Genomic DNA, 25,694 nt, shown 5'->3' with positions numbered 1-25,694 from the left:
TTAGGCTAACGTTATTTGTTTATAGGGGACTAAATTGAAGTTTATTGATAGGAACGTAATAAGTAACTTGTGGAATTGCTCTTATGTGGGTTGGACCAACCTTGCTTCTAAAGGTGCTTCAGGGGGCATCATAGTGATGTGGGACAAGAGAGTAATAAATTTGGTGGAGGATTATATCGGAAAATTTTCGGTAGCTTGTTCTTCATGAATGTGGAAGATGGTTTTGGATGGGGGTTCTTAGGAGTATACGGGCCCAATAATGACAGCTATAGAAAGCTTCTTTGGGATGAGATCGTTGGTTTGTATTGCTGGTTTGTGTAGTTGGTGGGATGGCCCATGGCGTATCGGAGGTGATCTCAACATCACTCGGTTTTCGAGTGAAAGGTTGGGAGACTCTAGCTCGGGTTTCGCCATGGCTGATTTCTCAGCTTTAATTTTCGAGCTGGATTTGGTTGATCTACCTTCAGTTGGGGGAGATTATACCTGGTCTAACGGGAGAGCTTGGTCTAGGTTAGATAGATTCAAGGCTTGTTTGGATAGTGAGATGAGAAGAGATGGGATGAGATGGTTTTAGATGAGTTGAATAAAATATTGTTAGAATATTATTATTGTTTTGAGATTTGAAAAAGTTGAATTATTTATTATATTTTGTGTGGGAATTTGGAAAAGTTATAATGATGAGATGAGATGAGATGGTTTCTGTATCCAAACGAGCCCATTGTCTCTCCCTCTTGGAAGGCCCACTTTCCCAACCTATGCAAAAAACGACTCCCTAGGCTCTGCTTTGATCATTTTCCTCTCCTATTGGATTGTGGGGGTCTCCATAAGGGATAGAGATATTTTAAATTCGAGAACATGTGGATGAAGGTAGATGGGTTTACAGACAAGATTAGAACATGGTGGTCCTCATATCAATTCTCGGGCTCCCAGTTTTGTTTTAGCCAGGAAAATTAAAGTCTTGAAAAATGATATGAGAAAATGGAACATGGAAGCATTTGGGAACGTTAATGACCAGCGGAATAATCTATTTCATGAGCTGCAGCGTCTTGATGAAAAAGAGGTGGATGGGGTCCTCTCGGATAATGACAAGGCAAGGAAAATGGTTGTAGTAGCTGAGCTGGAAAAAATCACATTTATGGAGGAGATTTCCTAGAGGCAAAAATCTCGGGCCCTTTGGTTGAAGGAAGGGGACAAGAGCACAAAGTTTTTCCATAGAGTAGCTAATTCCCATCGAAGAAACAATGCCATCGAGGTTCTTCATTTGGAAGGGAGGGTTCTTTCGGACAGAGTCGCTATCAAGGATCACATTGTCCACGTTTATGATAAGTTTCTAAAGGAGCAACATCATTGGAGATCCAAAGTAGATGGGCTGATTTTTTATTCTATCGATCAATCGAGTGCTGCTTAGACACCGTTCGAAGAGGAGGAGGCGCTTAAGTGTGCTAAAAGGGATGGACAAAGACAAAACCCTGAGCCCAATGGTTTCACAATGTCTGTCTTCCAGGCTAGTTGGGACATTGTCAAGGAAGACATCATGAAGGTCTTTCTCGAATTTCACTTTTTTTATGAAATTTGAGAAAAACCTTAATGCCACATTTGTCGCCCTTATTCCTAAAAGAGCAAGGTCAGTGGAGGTGTAAGATTTCCGTCCTATAAGTTTGGTGAGTGGGGTTTACAAGATCATCTCTAAAGTTCTAGCCTAGCAGTTGAGCGAAGTCATAGGGAAGATTATCTTGAAGTCCCAAAATGCCTTTGTGAAAGGAAGGCATATACTAGACTCAGTCCTCATCGCTAATGAATGCTTGGAGAGTAGAGTCAAAGCTGACATTCCAGGTATCTTATGTAAATTGGATATGGAAAAAGCCTTTGACAATATAAATTGGGAATTCTAGGTGTATATACTTGGCAGGTATGGATTTGGGGAAAGATGGTGTCAGTGGATGAAACATTGTATCACAACAGTCAGATTCTCTATTTTGGTTAACAACACTCCCGAAGGCTTCTTTAATAGCTCTCGGGGCTTGAGACAAGGGGACCCTTTATCCCCTCTTCTTTTCATTTTAGTAATGGATGTTCTAAGTAGAATGTTGAAAGGGATGGCGGATAGGGACTTCATCTCGAGTTTCTCAGTGGGTGGTTCCTCACATGGTAGTCTATCAATCTCTCACTTACTTTTCGCCGATGGTTCCTCACATTGTGAAGTAGTCAAGGCTGTATGGGATGAAATATTCACAAGACTTGGCATTGCATGGATAATGCCTAGGTGGGTGATAGATTTATTGTCATGTTGGAGAGGTATTCGAGCAACCGGCAGATCGCGGCTGTTTGGAAGATGGTGCCTCTATGCTTAATGTGGTGCACATGGAATGAGAGGAATGGTCGCTGTTTTGAGGATAGGGAGCGCTCACCGGAAGGGTTTAGGGACTCTTTCTTTCATACATTGCTTCTTTGGGCATCATCTATTGTATTGAATGGAACAAATTTTAATGACTTTTATGCTGCTTTTCGCAGCGCTTAGCTTGTAACTAGGCTTTTCTTGTATACTTCCTGTATACCTGAGCCTTGCCTAAGTACATGGATTAATACAATCTCTTTCTTACTTAAAAAAATAAAGTATGGATAGTTTATCAAAACAATAAAGAAAACAATAAATTTATTGCTATGCGACGTCTAAGCTTTAGAGTTTGGAAGAGAATGTCAACTGCTAATTGATCCTACTACAGGAGCATCAACATATTACATATGTAAGCCAATACGAGAGAATGATCAACAAACAGCAACAGGACCCCTACGGCAAGAGTAAAGACCAAGGCCACATTGAATTATGAAATGTCTATTTTAGCGTCTCTCTAAAAACCATTCTCTTTTTGTCCCTAAGAACCCAAAAGCCAAAATCTCCTCCTAGTGGAAAGGGCCCTCTTCCCCCTCCCCCTCCCACTTGTCCATGGCTTGTGTGGTTTTTGTTCTTTTTTTTTTTTTTTCTTCTTTAGACTGGGAAAGTCCCAATCTATTGCTTTCTAGCCACCCACAAACCACACGCATTGCACTACAACAGAAGCTTTCTCAGCCTCAGCTCTTCAAAATACGGCCCTCCCAACCCTTTCCCCGACAGCAAGGGAGCACCACGTGCAAGTAGAGTCGCATATGTTTTCTGGGTGCTGCCAAAGTTTTGAATTGCCCAATCCTCACTATTCCACTATCTTACATTGTTGATCGGTAGAATAAGATTTTATTGATCAAATAAATAGGCAAAGCCCAAGTACATAGGAAGTATACATGGATAACACCTAGTTATTCACTATTTTACTACCTTCTCTAAATGAAGAACCAGAAGTCGTGGAAATGGAAATATCCAACAAATTCACTAAAACAATCGATTCCAACACCACTTAATCAGTTGTGGCCTTTAACAGAAACCATTTAGTCCACCAGTTGGACCAACAAACTGTCTCCTTTGAAAGTACCCCCCCCCCCCCCCCCAACAAAAAAAGGAAAACAGGTACGAACTTTGGTCCATTGCCCACTTTTTTCTCTTTTCTAGCATTGTTTTCACTGTAATTGGGCTTTTATTCTCATTTTATATAATGCATCTCTGATTCCCAAAAAAATGAAATATCTAGTTAAATAATAAGACAAAGTGTGGGCAATTTCAATCTTATTCCGAAAAGCAAAATATTGTAGAGGGAAGTGTCAATAGTAAATGAATAGAATGGCCTTCCAAATTGATTTTAATAAGGACTAAACCAAACTGACTGGTTCATTGCAGGCATAAGTTCTACTTCTAGAAGTCTTTTATCATTCACTTACGGTGAAAACTTGCCATCTACCAGCTTGAAACGTGAAGTGTCATATATTCGAATAGGTGTGCCTTCCCATATCTAAAATACAAAAAGTAAGATGATTCAGTAATAGAAAATTATAAAAAGCTTCAATGAGATAAAAGAAAGTAGAAACTTACATCCCACACTATGGTTTTTCCATCATAACCAGCGCTCATGGCCATTCGTGGATTGAAGGGATGAACATCCAGAACATATGTCTATCAAAAACCAAGTTGGCACAGTTAGAAATATTACTCTGTATCAAATGATGAGTTTCCTGAATAACAGAGAATCCATCTTGACACATCCTCGAATAAAAAAGCAGTGGCATAAGCCATCAAGAGATGGTGGGGACCAGTGATAGCAATAGGAACCTTGCTGGTTTGAAAGATCATCAAACTGAAATATGCCCCCTACTTGGAAGGCTATGCAACATGCATCAGGTACAACTGACCTTCATTAGGTTGGGCATTCATTTCATATGGACTTTAGCTTTGACACTGTATTTACTTATCCAAAAAAAAGCTTTGACACTGTACTGATCAAGCAGTTAATCTAAAGAGACAACGCTTAAACAAATGGGGTATCTTAATTGTATGTTCCAACACTTCTCATGTTGGTATTAACAAGCACTAGGTAAAAGAAGAATCTAATAAACATTTGTGACTATTAAATACTAGGTACAAGCAGCAGCACACAGGGCACTCATTCCATCTATCATAAATAGTCACTTCTGTTCCAAAATATCCAGAATCAAAGGAAATAGTTTCATTACAAAGAAAGTGAACCACTTACAGATTCAGTATGACCCGTCAAAGAATGCACTAAGCTACCATCAGCAGCATTCCAAACACAAATTCTGCAATCTGCATCACAGAACCGACATTATATGGTTAAAAGTCACGACTTAGCCTCCACAAGAAAGCAACTAAGAGCATCCTCATTGGATTGACCAAATTCATTTTCAAAATTTAGCCAATATCACACTTTTTTACATTTGCCTATTCCATTTAAATTCAACCCCCACATTGGATTATCCATTCACTTTCTATATAATAATAAAATATTTTTTTAATTTAATTTATTTTTATCACATTTTGTATCTCTACCAATTAAATGTTAATAATAATTATATTCTAATTAAATTAATATTAAAAAAATCATATTTTCAAAAGTCATTTAATGCTAATAACAAAAAATATTTGATTAAACTCATTTAAAATTCTATCTACATCTCTTAATTACAAACCAAATAGTATTTTTGCTTGGAGTGAGAAACTAATATTTTAATGTTTGTTCGGAGTGAGAAATTAGTATTTTAATGTTTGGTGAATCAATTGTGGTTCTCCATATTTGGCCAACCATTGTAGCAAAAGTCTAAATTATTTTAGATTTGCCCAATTCAATGTGGGATATTTTTTACATCAATTATGTAAATTTTAGCCAACCTCCTCATTTGGCCAAGCCAATGAGGATACTCTAGAGAGCATGATGCTGCTTACTCCTAGTTCATAAAAGGTAGTCAAATAAAAATTCTTGAGATTTTTACATGGGCCGAGAGCACATGAACAGACCAAAAATGTAATACATAAAAAGCACGAAGTAGTGCTTCATTCAAGCAGCAAGTGAAAAAAAATAACTACAATTAAAAGTAGGAAAGAATCTTAGATGGAAGTGGTTACTTCAAGAGGAAAGAAGCCAATACTATAAGTGTAACGCCCCAATGAAAGGCCCAAACCATATGACCTATACTCTAAAAGGACTAGTCAATTATACAATTGGAGCCCCATTGGAATATTATAAAGAGCAATAACTTCTCATTCCCAAGCAATGTGGGATCTCATACACCACCTGCCCTTATCCTTATCATATGGGATATCATAATAAGGCCCCGTGTTAATGCTTAGAAAACCAAAGAGAGAATGAGACAAATCTAATGGGTATCTATCAGCCTCCATTTGACTCCTCCAATACCAAGAATATTTGAAATTGAGATGATTAATCAGCCAAGAACCTCATCCTCATGGTAATGCTTGCAGAAAACAAACCACGGACTAGATTCCCCCTTTTTAAAGAGCATGGAAGGTCCTTTCCTATATTGTGTGCTAAACCATATCATGTGAACTCATGATTTTCTTCACTACTCAAACCGTCATAGCATCACTTCACAGGTCAAGCAGATAAGCCTCTACCTGCTAATCCTGTGAATGAATATCATTCATAAAACTAGTCTTGTATGACTATCAGTGTAAGCTTAAACTCCTACCTGAGACACTTCCATTAAGGCTAAACATCTGTTTGCACGAAGCACAAGCTTCTGACGTAGCTGGGCAGATATACGAGCAAGCCAGAAAAAGTCATATATGAAATCATAGTCAGGTGGTGATCCAAACAAGCACTGATGTGGAATAATGTACCAATCTAAGAAAGGCCCATGCCCCATATGGACAGACATATACTCCAAAAGGACTAGTCAATATTATAATTGAAGCTCCTTGGAATCATTATAAAGGACAAGAACTTTTTCTCCCAAGCAATATGGCATCCCATTCACCAACTTCCTATGCTCAACACATGATATTACAGAAAATCTTGCCACACGCGGAGTAAGGCAGTTGATCATAAAGACCAAAATAGAAAACGACCCCAACTAACATAGGGCCACTTACCTTATGAGATAGGATGTGACACGGCTATCAAAAATCAGAACAAAAGTCATTTCTATGATATGTTTCTGTGATTTCATTCAGAAGAACCCAGCATTTTTGCTACTCCAATGTTTACTCTAGTTTCCTCTTCGTTAAATAGAGGTTTCATATAAACCTTAAGTACAAATGACTCATTTAATTTAACTTGAGTTATTTATTAGTTCTTATCAATGATTGAAAAATGAAAGGAATTACAATTCCAGGTCTTAAATGAAATAGGTGGACTAGATTGAATCGGCATTATATAGATCCAATAAAATAGATAGTAAGAAAGAACTAGATGCACCTTTCTACAAAACTATCTATTAGATGAAGATGAGGGATTGATATAGATCAATCTCGAATATATATATATATATATTTTTACATATAACTATATATAGATGTACACATAAATAGCACTCTGATTTTCTGTCTTTGCTACACCCATCCGTCTCTTCCAATAGATCAAAAGTAGATTTTTAAGTGTTTAAAGACTGGGGCAACCTGTTAAAGCTTCTTTCTATTACCAGGGGGCTTGGCTTGAACCAATCCCATTGAAGCTAAGTAAAGAACTGAAGCTAACAGCTCCCTCAAGCTCACCTGGGACGTCCACATCAAGTCAAATGAAGGTGGACGAAGTCATTTAGTGTAATGGAAAGTGCAGAGATCGTTCAACAAGTCGATTGATGAAAAAGTATAACTCTCAGTTGTAAAAGAATAGAAACCACCAATTCAAAGAGTAGATGGAGGTCAACAGAAAAGCCTGCCACTGAGTCGGACAAAATCATAATGGAAAATAGCTTATGGACAAAAAAGCCTTTTGGACAGCCTCATTGTATGGCTCACAGGCCCCTTTAAAGGCTGCTTTCTGTGTACAGACAGCCTCATTGGGAAATATATTGACAATGGACAACCTATGGAAAAGGCAGATTATTATAATTTACTGGTGTTGCATGTGCAGAAATGAAACAGTGAATCATCTGCTTCTTCACTGTGAGGTTGCTAGGGCCTTGTGAGATGATTTATTCACCAAGGTGGGATAGCATGGATAATGCCGGGGAGGGTGATTGATCTCCTAGCCAGTTGGAGAAGTCTTAATGGTGTTCAGCAAATTGCAGCAATTTGGAAGATGGTCCCATAAGCCTCTTATGGTGAATTTGGAGGGAACGAAACAACTGGAGCTTCGAAGGAGCTTAGAAGCCAATTTATAAGAACCTTATTTCTTTTGTCAATGGCTATAGATTTTAATTTTCTCACTGTTCATGAGTTCCTCGTATCTATTTCTTCCTCTTCTTCTTAAGTAGGTCTCCTTTTGTATACATCCTATGTACTTGGGTTTTGCCTAATTCTTATTCATAAAATTCTTACTTATTAAAAATAATAATAATAAAGCCTTTTGGACAAGTTAAAGACAGGCTTCCAGGATTCCTTCTCTTCTGCGTGTTCTAATTTCCTCAATCACCCATTGACAAAGGAGCTAGCAGCCATGTGCAACATACACATATGCTTCTACTGCACCGTGCACACTGAACGCTTCAAGCAAGGCTGCACATTGTAAGCGAAGAATCCAAATACCACCTTTAACAGTAGAGTTCCATCCAAGCTAACATAATCATGCAAATGCTGAACAATGATGAAGCCAATGCTGAACATTGAATTCCATTCTCCTTAAAAGTGCATGATCGAATTGATTGTTACCTCTAATAATCATGCAAGCTAACATAATCATGCAAATGCTGAACATTGAATTCCATTCTCCTTAAAAGTGCATGATCGAATTGATTGTGACCTCCATCTAGCTCCATAGCCCAAAACTGAAAAGTCAACACTAGCATACACACTCTTTTCCTGAACTATTTGCTATAAAAAAAAGAGGGCAACTTATTTTCAATGCTCATTTTCAATTGATATTAACAACAATCACCTTCAAGCAAGTGCCAGCAACACATCCAGAAAAAATAAAAATAGATTAAAAAAAGCAGCAAGCAAGTTACCCATGATAGCAGCAAGGACAAAGCGCTTGTCTAGGCTCCAAACAATCATATTAACACCCCGGGGGGTTGGAAGCATCCTCTGACGAGGACCCCCTCGTGGAGGTTGAGGAGGCATTGGCGGAGGTGGAACTTTGAGATGATAAGCTCTTGTCCAACGGCCAGCTTTCCCCTGAAACAAGATACTAAAATTACAATTTTCTAGCTAAAAATCATATGGGGTGAGAGAGAAAGAGAAGAGAGCAGACGCTACAAGAACCAGAAAGTCAGAAGTCTTATGATGAGAACTTACATGTGATCTACGTGATCTTGGAATCCAAATAATAGCACTGCCATCACGAGAACAGGTAACTATGTTGTCATGAGTAAACCTGGAAACATATAGATTAGGTATATATTTTTAGATATCCATAAAAGATAAAATGGGTTTCTAAATAGGCAGAGCTGAAGGGAGAGAAAAAAAGGGGGCTGGCCACAAGGCAAGCTACTTTTAACTCTCCAAACTCCATTCCCTAAAGAAAAAACAAACAAACAAAGAAACACACCAGAAGTTCCTAAATTTTGGAACATTATCTTCTCTCAAGGTGTCAGACGTAGTAAATCTAGATGCTGCAGCACATCCACTGCAAAACATGGAGTAACATGTCAGCATGCAAAAAGTTAGGCAATAACATTGGCAACATATCGGGCCAAACTAACCTAAATTGCACATAATTGACATCATTCTCGTGGCCAGATAACACATCAATTTCATGATTTGGTTGGTCTGAATCATCCGCATTTGGTTTACAAGCATTCCATACCTGCAAGCATACCATTCTTTATACAAAATCTTTCATATCTTTACTTCACTTTGTAAACACACACAGCAAAGAACTAAAACTTACGCAATACATTGACATTTATCTTTGATAAAAGAGAAAACAAGATAAATAATAAGCAGAAGATGTGTGAATACAGTATAACTAGAACAGATAGATTTGAGTTTCACGTACCCTTGCAAGTGTGTCAGAGCTGCCAGTAACAAAGACGGTTCCATTAGCATTAAATGCACAACAAAAAATTTGATGGCTCTGTGGAACAATACTTGAGGATGGAGCATTGTTTTTCCCTGTAGTGAATCAGTTATTCCAGAATAGCTTTTTTACACCAAAAAATCATTCAATCAGTCAAAAGGGTACTCAAAAACCAACAAACCAGCTAGAGAATCTGAAGGCCTTGGAATATATATACTTGGACTCAACTGGGAATTCCTAGCATCCCATATCCTACATGTTCCATCATCAGATGACCTGCAGAGGAAAAGGATATACAACAAGGTAAATTATATAAAATAAATAATAATAAAAATAAAATCTAAAGTATAAACAAAAAATTTCTTTCCTACACAGCGAATGAGTCTCAAGGCCAAATAAAGTCAATGTTACAAAAATGATTGGTTTGCAGTAGCAGACATTACAATCATATTAGACTTCAGAACTTCAATAAGAAAAAAAGGTGGAGAATATATATCTACTGGAAACTAAGAAATATTAAATTTCATATTGCAGATGAAAGAAGTCATAAATCACTTGAACTAATGCCAAAGCTTTATGAATTGATTTATAATACAAAAAATTTAACAAACAAAAAATATATACAATGAGAAGACTAGTCGAAGAAGAAGAAGAGTAAGAGAGGCTTTTAATACTAAACTCTGATAGAAAGGAGCGGCCTTAGGTACAGTCCTACCCTTCAGTATTTTTTTAATAGAGTGGCTGCTCTCAAGACTTGGAACTGCCCACTAGGGCTTGGCAGCCTGTAACTTTACCATTGCACCAAACAATAGCCCTTTTCAGAAAAGAAACAAAAAATAGAACATGTTGGGAATGACCAAGGGAAGGGGAAAAAAAAACAAAGATGGCTAATAGGATTGGTATTTCTAAATCCTATATTATGTAAGGGCTTGAGAACCACTTCTGGGAATAAACTCCCAAACAGGGGAATCATCTTGCAACACTCAAACAGCAACATGAAGATGCTCCCTCCAGTGTGTAATGCAGAAGAATCCAAGACCATCCAAACCAAGCAAGAAGATATTTTTGCTCCTCCAGTGTGAATTCTCCCCCCTACTTGGTCTGGATCTTCAGAATGGTCAATAAAATTTTAAAAACAAGAGAAAAATCCAAAGCAATAAATCAAATAATTTAAAAAAACAAAGAGAACCATTGTGATGCATAGCATAAATCAACAAGGTCATATAGAAGATCAAATTATAAACGGCAAATTAACAAGACCACACACAAAAGAATTTGCCTTACGATAGAAGGTTGTAAACAGAATTAGGCTTGGGGCTGAATGCAATAGCAGTGACAGCTCCAGTATGTCCCTTCAGAACCGAAATGGGAAACCCATCTGGCAAACACCACTGTCATAAAAAAGGAAAACAATAAAAAAATCATTAAGCATCCAACAGCAAATAAAGGGGGGAAACATGTTATTTAGTAATGAACAAAGCTTACAACTCGAATGGTACAGTCATTTGAAGAGGATGCCACCAAAGCATTGTTGGAACTCACGGCCAAGTCAGTGATGTCACCCTATGAGCATAAAATATGATCTTATATGTAATGAGACATGAAGAAACTCTGTATTCCAAAAAAAAGCCTGTACTTTATGTAACAAATAAACCACTTTGGTCTTTCTTTTTTGGCTCTGCATGTATAAATGATCAAGGAAGGCAAGATTGTGTCTTATAGACCATCCAGACTCACTTCATGTCCACGGCAGCTGGCCAGACAATAAGCTGTTTCCATTGACCAGATTTTTACAAGGCGATCATCTGAGCCAGTAACAACATATCTCCCAGAGCGATCGAATATTGCTGCAGGAATTACATAAAGAGAAACATCACTAAAACCAAAAAATTAGATACTTACAGGAAGTGTTCTTCAATAATTGTTTTTAATAGAAAAGGAAAAAGGACTTAAAAGTATCTCTGATCTAGTGATCTGTATATAGACGGTGATTAAGTATATAGATGTTGATAATCCAACAGAGAGTAAAATTAAGCTGCTAGGCCAATCATAAAGTGACTTTACACTATACAGGTACTATACTTCCTTTAAAAGTGCAAGGAGAATGAACCTATGTTGCCCCCACCACTCAACAACGAGAAAACAATATATGCCCCAATGTCATCCACATCACCTACAAGGACTTGCTCTAATTTTGTCAAGTTAACTTCCAACCTTGAAACAGCCTCAAAGCCCGCTCAAAGAACAATGGGGATAATGGCCTGGGTTCCTTTAATGCAATCTGGGAGAGCTCTTGGAGAAACCAGATAAATGGCCTACCATTTATCAAGACAGAGAATTTCATAAAAGAAATAGAAAGTGCTATTTACTCGAATTAATTTGCCCTAAAACTACATCTTCTTGAAAACAACAAAAAGCCCCAGTTGGCGTGATCATAAGACTTCTCCAGGTCCAATTTGCATAACAACCTTGGGTCCTCAAGCAGATCCTGCAAATAGGACATTCAGTAACAATTAGGATGGGGTCTAAAATCTGACTCCCCTTAATAAATTTGTTTTGGGCCCTGGAAATCACCTCCTCCAAATGTCTTCATCATGTTCGCTAGAACCTTAGCAATGATTTTGTGGACACCTCACACCAACCTAATAGGACAAAAGTCCTTGATCTCCACAACTCTTGCCTTGTTAGAAGTGAGTGCAATAAAATTTGTATTAAGGTATTTTTCAAACTTTCTTTCCCTCAAATGGAATTAATGGAAAACACTCATTAAATTGGGCAGTGAGTATCTCCCAATACTTGTAAAAGAAAAAAATAGAAAAGTTGTCTGGAGTAGGCGCCTTCTCTCCATTTAGAGCTTGCAAGACTTTGAGAACCACACTTTCCTCCAACTCTTTTCCCATCAACTCAACTTTCTCCTTTCCAATAGCATCTAATGGGAGTCCATCCAATTTTGGAGGCCAACTAACCGTCCAGTGCAGAGAGATGTAAAATTGGACACTATGCTTTCTAAGCCTGTCCATCTTCTTCTATGGTTAAGACTCTATCTTCTTGCTGGTATAATTAAGAGAATCTTCCGCAATGCCATCAAGAACACACTTTCTCAATAATAGTTTCGTTGGTTCTCAATAAGCCAATATCCTCATTTCATTTCTTCACATCTTTTTCCAGGATTCCAACTTGCAAGACAATAAAAAACTAGGGCATCCAGACTCCACTTCTTTATCTTGTCCACAAAACCCTCTGCTTTTAGCTACATACTTTCGAATTTGAAGGATGAGAAATCAAGCATCGATAGGAAATGTTATGATAACAACTTAAGAAGCCTCCTTTGAGAAACATCTAGAAATTGGACCTCCTATTTAGGGGGAAACAGGAAACCTGTCAATTCTAGACCATTTTAGGATGTCTCAAATTTTTTTTTATTGGTAAACAAAATTTTATTGAGCACAAAATAGAAAAAGGCCAAAGTATATGGGACATATACAAGAGCGTCGCCTATGCATGCGAGTTTAATGATACAAGGAAGTCATGAAAAGACATGCAATTAAAACCAATTGCAATCGACCAATAGAGTAAAGTATTGAAAAATAAACTTCTAAGCTCATCCATTGACCACTATCGATCTTTAAAGCTTCTTGCATTCCTCTCCCTCCAAATACACCGCCATAGACAAATTGGGACCATCTTCCACACTGTTTCAATCTAGGAGTTGCCTTGGATGACACGCCAAGAAGCTAGGAGGTCGATTACCTTTTTCGGCATCACGCAAGCTAAGCCCGTCCGAGCAAAGAAGTCATTCCACAAGTCGTAGCAATTTCACAATGAAGTAATAGATGATCTACGGACTCTCCATTTTTTTTGCGCGCACAATGCTAATCCATGACTATGATGTGGTGTTTCCATAGGTTGTCTATTGTGAGGATCTTCCCTAACGAAGTCGTCCATACAAAAAAAAAAAATTGCCTTCAGGGGTGCTTTTGTCTTTCTACTTTTCCATGGGAATGGATTTGTGTTACGCGTGGTCATGGCTTGATAGTTGAGTGGACTGTGTACTTCCCTTTCTTAGAAGGGCGCCAAAAGATCGTCTTCAACCCCCCCCCCCCCTCTCTCCCTTCCCCCACCCTCTTCATATGGGTAGAGTACACTAGATGATAGAACTCCGAGAAAGTGGCAACTTCCAAATCTTTTGCATTTCTGAAGAATGTAACGTTTCAATGGGGAGTGCCATTAGATCGGATTAAGAGATCTGCAATTGAGGCTTCTTTAATTCTTGTTATACCATAGAATTCTAGATAAGCTTCCTTAAGTGCCCTATTGCCACACCATACATTGTGCCAAAATTTTAATTTTGGATTCATCACCCACCTCAAAACAGATATTTCTTGAATGTGTCCCATACTCTTCATATGTGTTTCCATATTCCCACCCCTTATGTCCCACTTACCTCATTTGAACACCATCCTCCCCATGGTTCACAATACTTCGATTCCATGATGGCTCTCCATAATGCTCCCCATTCATTGTGGTATCTCCATAGTCATTTGCCAAGCAAAGCTTTGTTAAAAGATTGCAAGTTCTGAATACCCAATCCTCCTTTCAGGATAGGGGAGCATACTGTGGCCTATTTTACCAAGAGGCATTTTAACTCATTGACTCATCGTTCATCCCCCCCCCCCCCCCCCTCTAAAAAAAAAAAGAAATCACGTTGAAGTTTCTCCATGCGATAAGCCACCTTGGTGGAAATAGGAAATAGTGATAAAATGTAGGTTGGCAAGTTGGAAAGGGTACATCGTCCATTTCCACTCCATTTTTTCTAGTACATCGTCCCAAATAGATTTCAATTTGAACAGGGAACCCAAAGGAAGGCCCAAATATTTCATCGGCAGCTGAGATATCCTACATTTGATTTAGTCACGTTCACCTTTAACCCGAAGCAGCTTCAAAGCATAAAAGGAGTGTTCTCAAAGCTCGAATTTGATCATGGCTGGCCCCACAAAAAATTAGGGTATCATCGGCAAATAAAAGATGAGATATGTGAAGTGAGACAAAATTTGCCTCCCCCACTAAGAATCCGGATAAGAACCCGCCCTCCACAACACTTGAAATCATCTTACTAAGAGCTTCCAATACAAAAACAAAGAGTGGCGGAGATAAAGGATCACCTTGTCTCAAGCTTCATGAGCTTTTAAAAAAGCCCTTTGGTGTCATTCACCAAGACAGAAAAACAGACAGTGGAGATACATTGTTTGATCCAAGAACACCATTTTGATCGAAAGCCACATCTCTTAAGCATGTAAAGCAAAAATCTCCAATTGACTCAGTCATAGGCCTTCTCCATATCATGCCTACACAAAAGCCCCGGCACTCCCGACTTGAGTTTACTATCCATGCATTCGTTGGCAATAAGCACCGAATCGAGAATTTGCCTACCTCAAACAAAGGCATTTTGAGACTTTGATATTAACTTCACAACCACCATGCTCAATCTTTTCGCTAAAAGTTTTGAAAGGATCTTGTAAATTCCACTCACCAAGCTAATAGGGTGATAATCTCTTTTACCTCTACAGTGCCAGGTTTTTTTGGAATAAGAGCAATAAATGTTGCATTGAGACTCTTTTCAAACCTACCATTTTCATGAGATTCATGGAATACCACCATTATATCTTCTTTGATCACTTCCAATAAATTTGGAAAAAAACCATAGAAAATCCATCCGGATCTAGAGCTTTGTCACCCAACATGCTTCCTAACGCTTTTGTGATTTTTGTTTCTTCAAAAGGCCTCTCAAGTTGTCCTCCTTCTTGCAAGTCAAGAGCGTCAAAGGGAAGCCCATCTAGCCTCAATCTCCAAGAAAATTGTTCAAAAAGCAAACTCTTGTAATAGTTGACAATGTGATCCCGGTTTGGTTGGAAGAAGCAGCTCCATCAACCATCAACGTCTCTATGGCATTGTTCCTCCTATGCGAGTTAGCCACCCGATGGAAAAACTTGGTGCATTTATCCCCTTCCTTCAAACAAAGTGCTCCCAACTTTTGTCTCCAAGATATTTCTTCTGGTAGAGAGACCCCTTCGAGGTCCGCAGTCACTTGAATTTTACGAGTCCTCTCCTCCCCTACTCCCTCCAATCCTTTGAGTTCCACAAGGAGAGTACACTTTTGATCTTCCACATTACCAAATGCTTGCTCATTCCAAACCTTCAGAGATTCAGAGACTTCAATTTACATGACATGATGTAACTTGGAGTGTCATGAAATTGATAAGAAGACCACCATTGCTGGACTCTATCGAGAAACCCATTTGATTTCAACCACATGTTTTTGAACTTGAAGTGCCTTGGCCCACCATGAATACCTCGACAATCAAGGAGCATGGGAAAGTGATCTAAGCACAACTTGGGAAGCCTCTTTTGAATAAGTTCCGAGTAATGTGATTCTCATTCAGGTGATACTAGGAATCTATTGAGCCTTAACCCGGAAGGGTGTTCTCGGTTGCTTGACCAAGTGTAGGTGCCACCTGCAAGAGGAATATCAAGTAAATCTTGTTCAGAAATGAAGTTAGAGAACTCTACCATTGGTGAATTGAAGCTAGAGCCACCCAATCGTTTGTTCAGGAAGCGAGTAATGTTAAAGTCAGCACCAACACACCAAGTTAAGTCCCATATGCTGCCTAGGCCAGCCAATTCGTCACATAGTAAACTTTTTGTACAATCTAAGTTAGGACCACAAATACCGGCAAAGGCCCACTAATATCCATCCACAACATTCTTGGATGAGCAAGCCACCATATAATCCCACATACAATCTTCTAACTTTTCTACCACTCTTTATCCCACATCACTAAGATACCTCCCGATGCTCCATTGGATGGTAAATAATGCCACCCTACTTAATTACAACACCACAAGCTCCTAATAGTGCTTAGGGGGATAAATTCCAATTTCGTTTCTTGTAACTAAACGATGTCTACTCTCCAACTACATAATTGGTTTCTAATTTTGAGAAACTTTTCCTTCTCATTCAGCCCCCTCACATTCCATGAAACAATTTTCGGCTTCATAAAACTACATCCATTTCCCTTTCCCTTGATCTTCCACGGTTAGAACTCCTCTCTCCTACTTCATCGTTGACTGTCTAGTTGAGCCTTTTTAATTCTCTAGCTCTCTTATTTGCTGAATTGATCTCGCTTAGTGAGCTAGAGTGACTCTGTCCAGCCTCTATAGCTGCAAGGAGAGCTATAAATTGGTTCTCGAAACCATCACACAATATCCCCTCACAATGTTGAATCTCCCTGGCTTTGTCTAAGACCTAATATGAGACCTGGATGTTGCTTCTTGGGTGCAGCGAATTCAGTGGCATAGGTGCTTCCCAACATACCTCTTCACTGACCAGAGGATTTGCATGCAGCTCACCCACCCCATCCGAGGCAGGACACGTCTCGATTCTTGGAAAACACATAACTGCCACCTACCAATGGGATGGCACCAATAGAGGAAGCACACACATTGCAAGAAGCTTGTTTTCAGCCCAAAAAAAAAAATACATAATTGCTCCACCTTCAGTAGAATGAAACTGTTAATGCCCAATCAACCCTTGCATTCCCAATGTGCTCTTAATTATCTCAAACTCACTCCACAAAAGTTTCTACAAGCATGCTATTAAATATGATTAGACCAGATGCAAATGACTAAATCGTGTAGGTCACCATACTAATGATGGAAAAGCAGCTCTTACAAAGTTTTATAAAATAGCAATAGTAATAAACATAAAGAAACAAAAAGGTTCAATCAATTTAGGGGTGGCAAATCATGTTAACGGGTCGTGTTCGTGTCATGTCAAGTTGTGTACATTATACGATATGGGCCAACCCTAACACGACCCGTTAAGCTTAACAAATCAGATTTCTAAACCCTAACACGAGTCATTAAAATAACGGGTTGACACGACATGACATGACCCATTTTGACCCGTGTCAACCGTTTATGTAAATGGGTTGAATTGACCCAAATAATCCATTTGATCTGATTAACATAATTTCACATAAAAGTTAAAATCAAAATCTCCCAAAAATATAAAACTAACTACATAAGTCCAAAATTACAATCCAAACAATAAAAACACCAAAATTACAATTCAGAGGAAGTGTGGGAGGCGGTCATGACTCATGAGAACTGACTCAATTGAAAATTGAGCGAGAGTGAGGGTTTGAGAGAGAGTTAGGAAATATGAAATAGGGTTAGGGTATTTTTGTTTTTAGGTTAAAAGGATATAATTGTAATTTTGAGTAAAACATTTAACGGATCTAAATGGGTCACTAACGGGTTAAGAGGGTTGACCCATTAATGAATCATGTCTAAATGGATCAACCCGTTTTGACCCGAACCCGTTAACATAAAACCCAAACTCGCTAATTTCGTATCGTGTTCCCTAATCATACCCATCAAACCAAAAATATCTTGATAAATGATTTAGTACCTATATAAAACCTGTTGATTATCAATCCATAATAGACAACAATCATCTTCCACAAAAATTTAAATTTTAAATGCAAGTCCAAAATTAGAAGCCATACCACAATATACAGAATTCCTATGCCCCCTTAGCCTCTTGATATTTTGCATTTTCTGTACCATGGTAGATGGTTTTGCAATGGCATAACTTGCTGCACGAATAGATGGTGCACGACAATGTCTTGTGAAACCACCCCCTATTTCCCTCAAACCTAGACCACGAACCTGATCAGCTTTCATATGAGGCCAACGCATGTAACCAGGGGGTCGATTGGCATCATTATTTCCTTTGTCCCTATCATCTGAAAGAGGATAAGAACACCATAATAAGATAGAAATTGAAAAACAACCACTACCAGGGAAAAGGGGTGCAAATGATGTCACAGAAGTACTTCCTAAAAAAAATGAGGTCACAAAAGTACTTCCTCAAAAGAATGAGGAAAATAGCATACCCAGAACTTTCATGCACCAATGGATGAATAATAGAGATTAAAAAGAAACAATGACTTAGTATTGGAACCACAAGATATATATTATTTCCAGTCGTCAATCGATTAAAAAATTCCCAACTTCAACTGTTATAATTATTATACACCACTATAAACTGCATAAAACTAAAAGGAAGTCACCCACAGCTTAAAAGTGAAAATGAACCCATCCCAAGAAGTGTAGGTACGTCAGCTGCACTTGGGGCATTTCTACCACTGATATCGCGCGGTGGAGGAGCTGCACTTAGTAATAGCTGCTTCAAAAGCTTTACCAAGTGATCCTTTTCAACATGAGGATACCTAAATAAGTATAAATTGCAACATTAATCATCAAAATGTTTTAAGGGGAAAGCACAACAAATAAGTAATCTAGTTGTTATTTATTCCCTAATTATAACATAACAGTACCATTAATGCAGGAATAGGATATACATGGGAACCTGAATGTCGTGATTGTTAATGGAACTAACCATTATATATTATGAATAACAACAAAAATATTAATAGTTACTCCATAACTTAGCCAGTACCGAAATGACATAGAAAAACAGAGTAATTGAAGAGAAAAACAAAAAATGTATTGCATACCTCTCGACCAACATGGTGTAACTTAATGGAACTGACATGCCATCATCATTTTCAACCCCACTATGTGTCCCATTCCCATTCCTTGCATACCAAGCATGATATCTTCTGGGTAAAAGTTGATGTTCAAGCAGTTCATTCCAAAACTGTCCATAAGTTCTATGACATGGCCCAGCTGAAAGAAAATGCATAATAAGAAAATAAACTTCTCTGAGGTCAACATCCACTTCATGCTCCATTGTATGACTTGTCTCTGGATCCGCAAGTTCAGAATTCTCATGTCCTTTAGAGGAAAATCTCAATGGTTTCATATCCTTCTGTGCAGCACCAGACGGAATGTATTTCCTAAGAGCCATGTTCCCTGTAAAAACTAAAAGGAATTAATTACAAGTCTACTTTACAACCATCGAATGCAGTCAAAAGATTTCCAAACACGTAAATTGAAACACATAGCCTCTCTTTCTTGGTCCCCTTTAGATTTAATATTTTCAATTTTTAATTATGTCCAGGCATTTGTGATTGATTCTAGATTGGCAAATTTGTTTTTGGTTATTCTCTGAATATGTACTTTATTCTGAACATTTTATTGTAATTAGATAAGATTTTATTCCCGTATTGAAAAAAGATGCTCCCTTCTGGATATGAGCTTGAATGTATTATACAATAAGTTTAGAAGAAAATATACATTCTGTACTGATGAAGGAGATAAAATCATAAAAGTGGTGACCATACACTGCATTTTTTACGTCTAGCCAGAAAATTGAAATTCAATTGGAATCATGCAAATTCACAAACCTATGAACAAAATACATCTTATATATAACTCTTTTACATGAAAATGGCTTTTCATCGCAAGGCACATCTAAACAAATTGAGCATAAACGAACACAATAAAGTATCATTAAAGACACCTCCAGTATGACTCCCATAACAAATCTGGCTACCACTTCAAAGAACAATGGATACCTTCAAACGAACAGTGAAAAATCATAAGCTCCATTCTAAATTTCAGGCAATATTAACAAGCAAAAATAAAATCCAAAAACCCCAAGCTAGAATACCAATAAGAAAGTATCTCTTGAGCTTCACTGCTCAAAGCCCTAGATCTTAGCAGCATCCAAAGCCATTTGAAAACGGTAAGTGGGATAAATGTAGCAAGGAGCCCAAGCAGTAATACAAAATTTGATAACCTGTTCACATCCCATAATTCAAATAACTAACTATTGTTTACCATTTCACCTGATAAAGATTTTTCTTTTCCCGATCCATGATTTTCACGTTACATGTTTTAACCACTAAATTCATACATGTAAAAAATAAAAGCAATTGTCGCTCTCTACACAATATACAAAATAAAAGACGAAAAGAAAACGGGAAGAATGAAAACCTTTTAAATGTGGTTACAATATAACCAATTACGCAATCCCAGAAAGACAAAGACTTTCTCCTACTCTTTTGCAACCCTGACCTCCAAGAATTCATAATGCATTCTCTGTGGCAGCGAAACAGAAGCCCTAAATTCAAATTTCGATACGCACTTTGAGCTCATACAAGATTATTGAACACAAAAAATTGATACAAACCAAATACATGTCCAACCGTTATTCTAAATATCTGAAGAGTTACCACAACGTCAATTAATTCAACAAACGTTTCGCTGGAAATAGGTTACCTTCAATCAAGCAACGAGTTTCTTCCGTATATTCTGTATGTTTGCGGATTGAAGGATAGTGGTGAATGGGGGGACGGGGGAGGGATTGAGAGTTCGCAGAGTTGCGAGATTGGGAAAACAAAAACCGAAGAGGGGGATTTGCGAGTGTGAAGCACGCGCCGGGACGAGGAATTTGTCTTTAGATTTTGGGAAGGAGCTCCGTGTGTCAGGCTGCGTCCTTCGGATATTCGACTCCAGAGAGAGATATAACGAACTCTTCCTGCTATGATGCTTTTCGAACCTTTACGGTACGGCCACTCTTCCTGTGAAGATGCTTCAGGACGGGAAAGGCCAAAAAAAAATAAAAAAAATCATACGAAAAATATCGATCATCTACAAGCGGTGCCGCACGCGAATAGACGTCGCGTGCGTTCCTATTGAGGGGACCGTACTCTAAAAAACGACGGCGTTTCTTTAAAACCATCGCACAGTCTATTTAAAAAATTATTAGGTCCTTTATTAAAAAAGAAATTTTCCCACAAAGTCTCGTATGTGTTTATTTTTTTAAATGAATGTAAACAATTTACACAAACTTATAACTGTATAAATCATTAATACGAGGTCAATTCATTCATTTTTTGGTCAAGTACAAATCAACTTATTACACGTTTAAGTTAAAAATAATATTAAAAAAAAAATTCATTTTCAAATTTAATTAAAAAAAACTTGATCTTCTTCGTTGGATTCCCCTTTTTCGTTGTTTCTAAGTCTATATTTATTTTGTCTCCTTTTTCGGTGTTTCTTCTTTTGAAGTTTATTTTTTAATTTTAGAAAGTGCAGTTTGAATAGTGAATTAAAATGAAATAAATTAAAATAAAAATTAAATAAAATATTATTTTTTAATATTATTATTATTTTATAATTTAAAAAAACTGAATTATTTATTATATAAATGATAAGACGAAACGAGAGATAAAACATTCTTGTATCTAAACAAAGATCTCTCAACTAGTGCATGACTTACTTTTCTGTTCAAAGAAATGGACATTTATGCTTCTTTCTGTTTTTATTTTTTATATAGAAAGAAGTGCTAATTGCAGCTATCCATCACAAACTATGTGATCATTTACAATGTTCTTTTGGGTTACGTCATCAATTTTGACCCTCATATTGGACGCAATGGCATCTACATTATAAATATATATATAATAGAGAAATAATATTTACATTTATAGATGTTTGGTGCACTTATTTATAAAATAAATAAATAAATTTAATATCTACGTTAAAAAATATATATTTTTAATAATGTTTTTATTTTATTTAAGTTTAATTATATGCAAAATTTAAAGTTGGTTAGGAGATAATTAAAAAAATATTAATCACTAATAATCACTTTAAGAAAATAAAAAAGAATTAAAAAATAAAAATAAAAATAAAAGTAGTAAAAGAAAGGTAAGAAATAATAAGGGTGTGTTTGGCAAGTGAGAGTACTTGATTACTATTTTTTACTTTATTATTACTTTTACCTATTTTTCTACTATCATTAATTTTCACCTATTTTTTAATATTTTATTATTACTTTTTCATTATTTTTTCACTACTATTTACAAATATTCTCAATATTTTTCAGATATTTTTACTATCTAAACGTAATTTAAGTCTATCATTATCTATTTGAAAGATACTCTGTATTAATATTGTGGCTGTAGTTTAGTGGTAAGAATTCCACGTTGTGGCCGTGGAGACCTGGGCTCGAATCCCAGCAGCCACAGTTTTTTGATGTATTTATTTATTTATTTATTTATTATTAGTATTAGTAGGTACCAGCACTAGCAGAGACCACGACCCCTCCATAGATAGATCGAAGCTTGTTCATATCTACTTATACCCATTATATGTTAATACTACGTGCCTGTCTGCCTAAAGCTGCAAACTTGGAGAAGGAAGTGAGAACTTGATTTAATTTTAAGGTGCGGTTTTATGTATCCGCTTCAACCATTTATGGTAAATAAACACTACGCCCACTCCTTTTTACATCTCTATTTGACTCTTAGTCAAATTTTTTTTTAATTTTTTTTATTTAGTGATTAAGAAAATAATTTTAAATATATTAATATCTTTTTTATTTTTTAAATGTATTTAATTATATTAAAAAATGTGAAAAATAAAAATCTTTTTTACACTAGACAATATGCTTAGTGATCAAGATGAGGCAACATAGTAACTGCACCCTTTATGATATTATTATCATAATGATAAACTTACTACTTCCTATTACTTATTTATTATTTTTTTTATTTTTATTTACTTAATATTTAAAAAAATACTATTAGTAAAATTATATATTTTTTTAATTTTTTTCTTAATAATTAAAGATGTTAACAAAATACTTAAAAATAATAATAAAAAAATAAAAATTTTAAATATACTATAGAATAGTAAAAGAGTGGCAAGAAGATAGTAAGTCTATCATTTTTCCTTTCAAATATATCTAATTATTTTCTCATTGTATCAATTAATTGTATGAGAAATGGAGGGCGCATATGATCAGACACTAGACAGTGCAGTTGCTGCACAGTATGGCCAGACACTCGTCTTCGTAATTCAAGGTTTTCCTGCAATGGACAAAATAATGCCACGACTTATATATATATATACACACACTTTACTCTTATGGGACTTGATCCCCAACATTATTTGCATCCAAAAGACCAGAAATACACGACCAATATACACGTTTGACAGATCCAACAAAACAGTGATAGAGGTTACAACAAGAACTGAGATGCGCATCATTTCATTCACTGCAACATAAATGATGGACACGCTATCAAACACAAACAACCATCTCACTCATATCATGTCAAGGTTTCTGAAGTTAAGGCTGACTAGGCCTCAGCACGGCTCATGTTCCAAAACTCAACTTCATGTTCCAAAACACGTAGCAATGCTACTTCAGCTTTTGTGAGCAAATCATTGGACGCCTTCTGTAGATGACGATTAGCAATTTGCTGCAAAGAATTACAATACTGACGGAAGCCATCATTGCCCCATCTTTGGCAAGTCTGCCTCAGTCCTGCCGGAGTCTTCGCCCCATCCTCCAGGCAGAGGGCAAAACTCGCTTGATAAACGGCTTCAATGGTCCATAAGGCAGTGATAGCCACTGTGTATTCAACATCCGGGCCCATCAAATTCTCCAGAAATCTGTATGAACACGCAAAATGATCACAAAATGATTCCAATGATAACCATATCTACAACAATGAATCCAGGAGCAGAATTCAGAGAATGCCTAGTTTCCTACACAATAATTTTCAAAGGCCTCTTAGAATATCACGTCTCACATGAAAAGCAAAACGAAAAAATTGAAGGTGTTCAACTTAACTAAAACAAAATCTTTTTTTTTTTTTTTTACATCAAATACAATAAGAATTTTGAATCAATATATGCAAAGCACAGGACAGTCATGCATGATGGTATCGGACATGATACCGGCAATAATCTTGATTTGCTTTCTGAGGAACAATGCCAGATAGTTGAAGACCCCACTTGGGGATTTCACTCTTGAACCACGAAATCTCCTCATTCAGAGAAGCCATTCCACTCAATATCACTTCCATATCCGTACTGCTGTTATCCGATTCCTTCCAAGCTTTAATCAATACACTTGCTACAAATGGGATAAACGCTCTAACAAACAGGTAATCCTGTCCCTGCATGAGAAATTCCAGGAACAGATTGCAATGAATCAACACAAATCCCAGAACTGACTTCAAAAATTTTCAGCGTCCGTTCCAGAATATTGGAGTTTACAATCATGAGTGTGGGTAATTCGGTTTAGCGCTTAAATCCTATGAACCGAATACGAAAAACATAGAAGAAAATCAGAAAACAGAAGAGGAAGGCATTAGACTATGAATTATACCAGCCATGTTTTATAGGCGAAGAGATCGACGGTCCCATCTCGAATACCGAGGATGAAAGGGTGCCTCGTAGCTCCGGTGTGAATCAGACTGTGCTTTCTCAACCACGTGTCGATCATCCCACTCTTCTCCACTTCTTCCCTTATCTTTCCCACGTCCATTTTTCCTTACTCTGGAACCGTACTACAGTCCCCAAGTTGACTCGCAGGAATGCAGGATGAGCGAGAGAGATTGTACGGTGGCCTTCTTGTCGAACAACGAGTTAGGCAGGCATTTATCCTCGAGCCGTACACGTGGCAACCATGAAACAGAGACCCTTCGCCACATGTCAAGTTTGCTTGGCACGTGTAGCCTCGTCGCCTAGGTCACCTCTTTCTTAATGATTATACGCAGTTAAAAATTAAAATACGTCCTGTTTAAATAATGAATAGATAAAATTATTTTAAGTAAAAAATAGTAAGTTGATTTTTTACAAATTACTTATTGAATTTTTCTAATAAAAAATAGTTAAATTAAAATAAAGTTAGAAGCCTGGGTGTTTAGAAAATAACTTAGGTTCGTTTGTTTTTAAAAATGAGATAAGATGAGATGAGATTAAAATTAAAAAGTTAAATTAAATATTATTAGAATATATTTTTTAATATTATTTTTATTTTAGGATTTGAAAAAGTTGAATTATTTATTTTATTTTATGTGAAGATTTATGAAAATTATAATAATGAGGTGAGATGAAATGAGATATTTTTTAAAAACAAACGAGACCATAATTCCAAATACAGTTTATGTTCATCTAACAAATGGATCAATTGGAAGAAAGATGCTACAATCATCTATTCTGATGATTTTATTCGAGAACTCCACTTATATTGCCTCCATGGCTATTCAGAAAAAACAGAAATTTAGTGAGATGACTAAAGAAGAATGTTAATGCTAAAAATTGCACAACAGTTTAAAATAAAAAAAAAAAGTCATTCTCGACCTCAGTCTATCGACTACAGCATCTAATGAGCATTTGTCACTA

General features: G+C 36.9%; 2 protein-coding genes, 1 long non-coding RNA gene and 1 other non-coding gene across 4 annotated transcripts in view; 2 read left to right on the top strand and 2 right to left on the bottom strand.

Moving 5' to 3' along the window:
- Positions 1–21,105, bottom strand: part of LOC121250264 (bromodomain and WD repeat-containing protein 3-like) — a 29,707-nt gene extending 8,602 nt beyond the window's left edge. The window contains exons 1-17 of the mRNA XM_041149331.1: positions 20,769–21,105; positions 20,484–20,588; positions 19,100–19,457; positions 18,657–18,811; positions 18,086–18,325; positions 11,256–11,365; positions 11,004–11,081; positions 10,803–10,909; positions 9,700–9,794; positions 9,498–9,613; positions 9,202–9,305; positions 9,048–9,125; positions 8,795–8,873; positions 8,506–8,674; positions 4,617–4,687; positions 3,959–4,039; positions 3,808–3,878 (exon numbers count right to left, since the gene is read on the bottom strand). Of these exons, the coding sequence (XP_041005265.1) occupies positions 3,808–3,878; positions 3,959–4,039; positions 4,617–4,687; positions 8,506–8,674; positions 8,795–8,873; positions 9,048–9,125; positions 9,202–9,305; positions 9,498–9,613; positions 9,700–9,794; positions 10,803–10,909; positions 11,004–11,081; positions 11,256–11,365; positions 18,086–18,325; positions 18,657–18,811; positions 19,100–19,452 (1,907 nt within the window). The 5' untranslated portion in view covers positions 19,453–19,457; positions 20,484–20,588; positions 20,769–21,105. The remainder of the gene's footprint in view (positions 1–3,807; positions 3,879–3,958; positions 4,040–4,616; positions 4,688–8,505; positions 8,675–8,794; positions 8,874–9,047; positions 9,126–9,201; positions 9,306–9,497; positions 9,614–9,699; positions 9,795–10,802; positions 10,910–11,003; positions 11,082–11,255; positions 11,366–18,085; positions 18,326–18,656; positions 18,812–19,099; positions 19,458–20,483; positions 20,589–20,768) is intronic.
- Positions 1,315–15,768, top strand: LOC121250269. The gene is made up of 3 exons (XR_005937742.1): positions 1,315–1,326; positions 5,497–5,498; positions 15,618–15,768. It is a non-coding gene; the product is annotated as an uncharacterized LOC121250269 (long non-coding RNA).
- A 1,344-nt stretch (positions 21,106–22,449) lies between the features above and the next one.
- TRNAH-GUG lies at positions 22,450–22,521 on the top strand. The gene has a single exon. It is a non-coding gene; the product is annotated as a tRNA-His (tRNA).
- A 950-nt stretch (positions 22,522–23,471) lies between these two features.
- Positions 23,472–24,902, bottom strand: LOC121250922 (probable bifunctional TENA-E protein). The gene is made up of 3 exons (XM_041150215.1): positions 24,676–24,902; positions 24,243–24,463; positions 23,472–23,954 (listed from the first exon to the last, which is right to left on the bottom strand). The coding sequence occupies exons 1-3, from the start codon at positions 24,832–24,834 to the stop codon at positions 23,639–23,641; spliced, it is 696 nt and encodes a 231-aa protein (XP_041006149.1). The 5' UTR covers positions 24,835–24,902; the 3' UTR covers positions 23,472–23,638.
- Between the last annotated feature and the right edge of the window lie 792 nt (positions 24,903–25,694).

Source organism: Juglans microcarpa x Juglans regia, chromosome 1D (assembly GCF_004785595.1).
Source record: "Juglans microcarpa x Juglans regia isolate MS1-56 chromosome 1D, Jm3101_v1.0, whole genome shotgun sequence".
In the NCBI taxonomy this organism is placed as follows: domain Eukaryota; kingdom Viridiplantae; phylum Streptophyta; class Magnoliopsida; order Fagales; family Juglandaceae; genus Juglans; species Juglans microcarpa x Juglans regia.
The sequence above is the reverse complement of the archived record's forward strand: the minus strand, read 5'-3'. Positions and strand labels throughout refer to the sequence as shown.